Genomic DNA, 6,326 nt, shown 5'->3' on the forward strand with positions numbered 1-6,326 from the left:
TCTGATCTGTATTATCTATGCATTCTATTAGTGAGTCGCCGCATTGTGTTATGCAGCTGTCGGATTATGGGCCTACTTCTAGTGAACGCTTTACACCTTTGCAATCTACTTCGCACATCGAACCACCCTCCAGAAATTCTGAAATTTCTGGTATCTGTTTACGCCCATTGTCCGCACATTCTACCGGGATTTCCTACCGAACCTCTGCGTTCACTATGTCGTCATCTATGCCTCAGCTTCTACCTGCTGGATCTAGCTCCAGCTCGGCAAGCTCATCTCCTTCAAGAAGGTGTTCTATGCTCCGCCATCGTTCTCTTCCCTCGAGAACACAAGAAGTTCGAGGCCGGTCTACAGATAGACAGATCACCGACAACCATTGAGATTCTAGAGCTGGACGTACTAGATGTTGCCAATGGCTCTACCTTGTCAGTTCTCGGTAAAGTCGAGCTAGAGGTCGGATATGGCTCTACATTCGTCAAGGACTCCTTCCTTTTGGCCTCTAATGAACTCAGTACTCCAGTCATCATTGGTTGTTCTACGATGGCTAAACTTCGTACCACTATAAGTCTATCGCCAGAAGGTATCCAAGTCATCATCGGTGGTTCTACTGGTTCATCTAATGTTAACGCTCTAGATCTTCTAGATGGTCGCTTGTCTGTCAAGGAGATGGATTGGGCTAGGAAGGTTATGGTTATGCAGGTCAGTCACTACTCTAAGGTTGTGCCAAGTCTACGTGATCTATCGGTCAAGTCTTCGCTAACTATCGAGTCCCTTGCTAGAGCCAACTCTCTAAGTGGTCCGATTGGTCTTTATCAAGATCTCTATCACGATGCTAAGATTTATCCTACTAATGATATGTCTATTGGTATGGATGACACTCTACTCGTTGACGAATCGGATAGAGAGTCTACAAGCCGTGATCAACTACCCCCTTGGGACGCTATATCTAGGTCATGGGTCTACGACTCTAATGCTCCATTAGGTAGAGCCCATACTAAGGTCCCCTGGAGGGATGATTCCCGTCCAGAGTATAATTTCTACTATGCTGCTAAACGTGGTCTAGCTTCTATAGCTAAACTCGACAAGGAGCGTCATTCTATGTTTGAAGTTGCTTTATCTCAGCTTATTGACAAGGGTTTCTGCTCTATTGTTTGTGATCTACGTCAGGGTATCAAGAAGCCTACCAAGTCTATGTGCTCTAAAGCATGGTCTAAGTTAACTAGTGGTACTATCTACGAAGGGTGTAATGTTCCTTTACCGGAGCACTATACGCCTTCACATCTAGTCTTCAGACCGTCGCATCCGAGTACTCCGTGTCGTATAGTTTTCGATTTCCGATCTCTAAATCGACACTCTTTACGTGGTGGTTATCCTCAAAACCACCTAGTTGGTAGTCTATTGGCGATACGTTCTAATCGGTACTTCGTCGCGGGCGACCTCTCTAAAGCATTCTGTAGAATGCAGAGCGATTCTAATGACGTTCCTTATGTTGGCTACACTTGTATTGGGTCATATGTCGTATTATGGTCTAGAGTCGCATTCGGTTCTAGTGCTGCTCCGTGCCAACTAGATGCGTCTATGGAAGATATTACTCTAGAGATTAATGCCCTGTCGAAGCTTGCTGCGAAGTTTCCGGCGTCTACCGTGACTATCGCTGACCTGTGTCGAGAAGAGGTAGAAGCTTGTCTTCTACGTCCTTCTGACACTGCGTATGACTACCTACTTAGAGCTCCTCCTATATCTAAGAAGGTTACTCTTATCAAGTTTGTTGATGATATCTATGCCGGCGGTTCTACCCAAATTGAGGCTCGTCGGAACTATGATCTAGTGTCATATATGTGCAACGGTCACGATTTTCCGGTGGAAGTTCTAAAGAGTTATGACAATTGGTCTACTCCGAATGATGGTCTAGCTCTAATGAAACGTCAACATCTACTGGGTTATGACTGTTGCACCAAGGACGATGTCTTCTATTGCTCCTTTAGCGGCTCTATTCCTGGTAATGACTTAATTACCAAACGACAGTCGTGTGGCATTCTCGCCAGTTTCTATGATCCTCTTGGTTTGCTCGTCGAGCATGACATGCAGGGGAGATCTATATGGAGAGATATTAATAAATCTACTCCAACGGATTGGGAAGCTGCTATTCCTCTATCTATGACTAAGGCTGTCGTCGAGTGGGCAACACTCTCTAAAACTCTGGCTGAATCTAAGGCTCTAACTCGTCATGTACGTCTAGATCAACCGCTGCTTCTAAGTACTGATGCATCCAACAACGCTTGGGGGGCAGACTTACGTTCTCTCGGTGATCTATCTGTACGTATTGCTGGTCGAGGCGGTCTATTCAATGCCAGTAACCTTGCTTGGAGTATTCCGAGGAAAGAACTAGATGCACTCCATCGAGGTCTATTGTGGGTGAAATCTCTATCACCCTACTTGCCTATTGTCACGCATTATGGTGAACTTCAAGCACCTCTGAATGTGCTCTACCCTCAACCTCAAGATCATGTTCTAACTGTCGCTGTTGACTCTGAGGTAACGGTCTATCGGTTGAGGAAGCCTTCTAATGATGATAAGTTACCGGCGCCGGAACGACGCCGTTTGGCTGCCATTCGTCAATTATGCTCTGATCTACGAGCGTGCGTCAAACACGTGCCGTCTAGTTGTAATGCCTCTGACTCTATCTCTAGGTGTACTCTATCTAAGAAGTTTGATGTTACTCTATTATCATCATCCCTAGAAGACGGATCTGTTATGTATGATCCCTCTATGACTTACGCGACCTCTACTAAGGACGCGGGGTACCCTCATGGTTCTCCTAGCGCGACCTCTACTGAGGACGCGGGGTACGCCCAAACCCCTTATGACGCGACCTCTACTGAGGACGCGGGGTACGCTCTGGTGGCCTCTGCTCTAGACGACGACTTCTGCTATCTCGAGTCTATCACTATTGATGATCTTCCGGTCTCACCACCTGATGCATCTACATCTGCTCATGCTAAGGTTATGTTGGTTAACTGTGATGGCCTTGATCTACCTAATATATCTGGTCTAGATCTATCTGATGTCGAGAAGGAAGAACTAAGACTTCTTCTCGAGTTCGTTGATACTACTAGAGGTATGTCTAATGCTCCTGAGTCCACCTTGGATAATATTGAGTTCAAGCAACGTCTAACTGTTTGTGCTCGTCGGTGCCAATCTAATGACGCCGATCTTTCTAAGTTCCGAGACTATCTAGAAGGCAAGGTTTCTCGTGGATCTATTGGTCTTCGACAGACGGTCTTTCAACGTATGTCTAAGCACTGTTCGCTAGACAATGATGGTCTCATTCGTCAACGGCGCTGGTATAGTTCTAATAATAATACTGATCCTGAAGACGGTGGCACTATTTATCTTGGTAACTCTAGCTATGCATACCAAGTGCTATGTATCCTTTGCGGTATCTATCATTATCTCTATGGCCACCCAGGGAAGCGTCGTCTACGATCTATTCTACAGAGGAAGTTTACTGCTAGAGGTATATGTGTTGCTGTGCGCAAGACCACATCTAGTTGTAGTTTGTGTCTCCGTGCCAGATCTACTAAGTCTATCAAGTATCTAAACTCTGACGTTCAAGACATGGTTACAACACAACTATGGCAGTTGGTGGGCGTTGATATTGATGGTCCTTATGGTAAGCCACCCCAACAACGATATCTACGACAAAACTCTACTTCTTCTCAAGCCTCTAATAGTTCGATTGGTGATGGTAAGCTCGATCCCTCTAAGGACTATTATCTACTAGTGTGTCAAGACGCTGTTAGTGGTTTCATTGTCGCTAGAGCTATGCGCAACACTAAGTCCACTACTGTTGCTAATACACTACATTCAGTCTTCTGTGAGCACGGCAGTCCATCTGTAGTTATTAGTGATCGAGATGTCTTTTCTATCTTGACTAGGTCGGTACGCTCTGTTCTAAACAAACACGGTATTAGACAGTATACTCTACCCGGCTATAGTCAACATCTCTCCTTCTGGGAAAGATCTCATCGAGATCTAGTTCAAACATCTAGAGCTATATTGGCGTCAAGTGCTACACCTGAAGACTACATCTTCAGTTATCTTCTAGCCGTTCGTTGCTATAATAGCACCCCTAGGCACTGGTCTACGCTGAGTCCATGCGCCCTACATTATGGTTACGGGCAACGTCTACCCGGTGACCCTCCGTCTGACTTCCCCTCTATCGATTGGGACAAGCTCGAGGTCAAATATCTGAGCGTTGACTACCTGCCCTATGTTCGATCCTTGTTGCCGGTTCTATCAGACCAACAAGAAAAGATGAAGGTCACAGTTCAAGAGTACGTCGATGCTTGGAAGCTAAAACAAGCCGCTCTTCGCGAGCGTTCTATTAAAGATACTCCTCAAGATTATCAACTGGCACTCTACGATCTTGTCTATATCAGCGAGTGTGCCGATCATTCTCTTGGTGGTCATCTATCCCTCAAATGGCGAGGGCCTCTAACGATTGCTAAGCTATGCGGTACATCTATGGTTTATCTCTTTGACGGTATTGTACTACCATCTGACTATGGCGGTAATCTAAAGGTCTCTGATGATAAGACTACTCTAGAAGGTGGCCCTGGGGTCTCTTCTCTCATCTACGCCTCCGTCAAGAACCTGGTACCCGCACGTGCTCTACAATCTCTAATCTATGATCACTACGAGAAAGGCCTAAGAGTTTATCAGGACGAGGAAGGTAACTTCGATACTTTCCCTGCTAGCGGTGATGGTTCGGATCAGTCTAAGATTATTCTGAGACGAGTCGGACAACGATCTTCTAGTAACCATCAACATCGACAAGAAGACTCTACCATTTTGCCTGGTTGTGAAGATGTCCCTCTAGATCCATCTAATCAGGTCACATCAAGTCCCTCCTCATCAATTGACGGAGTACCTCTATCTCCCCCACATGATGATCTACTTGATGCCACTGAAGACTATGAAGTTGGTACCAATCTACGTTCGTCTCCATCAAGACTACCGGTATCATCAACACATCCGTCTTCAACCGTTGAGACCATTACCCCGGCTAGACAGGAGACATCAGCTTCAACTAGACGTGTGGATAATGTTCTAGTGTTTGGTAAACCTATTCCATCATCTATCACACCTCACAAGGGTTGGTTGGTTATCTCAAATGATACATCGATTTATCGTGGATTGGCTTCTATTGAATGCTATACTGTCAACTCGGATTCTTTATGTCTAAGCCCTGTTACTCTCGTGACAGATATATCTGGTGCGTTGTCCACTTCCAATGAGGTTCTCTACGAGGTGTCTCGCACTAAGGTGATTTATATAACGTCCTCTACCAGACCTCTAACACGCTCTCTTCTAGAACGTACTAGGAATCTGCTAGATCGGCTACAACTCTAAAGGTATTGGGGTTGCTGGCTCTAATTCGTGACTCCCTCGCTGTCGCGGTTCTAGTGATGTGTATGCGTGCATCTATCTATATCGTCATATTTCTAGCACCTAACGTTCTAGTATTATGTAGATTATTGGTATATCTATAGAGCAGTGTCTGGTAGTTTCTATCTCTATTCGATGATTATCAACATGCGCTGTCTAATTGTGCCGGTGAAGTCGATATTGTATCTTGCGCCACCTTGCGCCGCGATGATCTATTTTAGCTATAAGATAGTTCATTGTCCATTCTAGAGTTGAGAACTATTGTAGTTTGTGATCTATTCCAGTACGCTTTCTACTTCCTTGTACGTTCATAGATTTCTAGTTGTCTCACCTCTATGATCAGCGAGTTCTATCCATTGGTAACGCCATCTAATGCGGTTCTAGAGGAAGCAAGGAAGGCTATCTGGGCTAAGAGTCCGGAAAGCTTATCTTTCAACGTGATCTGTCTACCAAGTTTACAGATCTACAAGGCCCCTACCTCTAACGTTATCACTGGTGGTCTAGTCTTTAGACGTCTAGCTATAGTCAATGGGTATAATCTATGTCTACATAGTTTACCTTACCTGCCCACCATCTCTAATGATATGTTCACCCTCTATGAGAAGTCTATCTGCAATCTAAAGATGCTGAATTCTATCCGTATAGATAGAGTAGTATGGCTATCTATACCACAAGATCTAAGGACATTCATCTCCACTGGTGAGCTAAGGCCTTCTGAGGAAGTTCCTCTACAGGAGGATCCCCTCTATACTGGTAATTTCATCTATCCGACTAAGCCGTCGAACGTTATCGTCAGTGTCGGTCAATTTCTAAGGTTGATGGTTACGCTAGGTCTATTATCATTCGTCTATAGAGATGTTGAGATTCTGCACGAG

General features: G+C 45.0%; 2 protein-coding genes across 2 annotated transcripts; both read left to right on the top strand.

The window, feature by feature from the left end:
- Positions 1–540: 540 nt before the first annotated feature.
- Pmar_PMAR012991 (gag/pol/env polyprotein, putative) lies at positions 541–5,415 on the top strand (the record flags this gene model as incomplete). The annotated part of the gene is made up of 1 exon (XM_002778325.1): positions 541–5,415. One exon carries the CDS (start codon positions 541–543, stop codon positions 5,413–5,415), a length of 4,875 nt encoding a protein of 1,624 aa, XP_002778371.1.
- Positions 5,416–5,786: 371 nt separating this feature from the next.
- Pmar_PMAR012992 (hypothetical protein) lies at positions 5,787–6,101 on the top strand (the record flags this gene model as incomplete). Its single annotated transcript, XM_002778326.1, has 1 exon — positions 5,787–6,101. A coding segment is annotated over one exon (315 nt), but the record flags the coding sequence as incomplete, so codon positions are not given.
- Positions 6,102–6,326: the final 225 nt, after the last annotated feature.

The sequence above is a fragment of the Perkinsus marinus genome (assembly GCF_000006405.1).
Source record: "Perkinsus marinus ATCC 50983 genomic scaffold scf_1104296949922, whole genome shotgun sequence".
NCBI classification, from domain to species: domain Eukaryota; phylum Perkinsozoa; order Perkinsida; family Perkinsidae; genus Perkinsus; species Perkinsus marinus.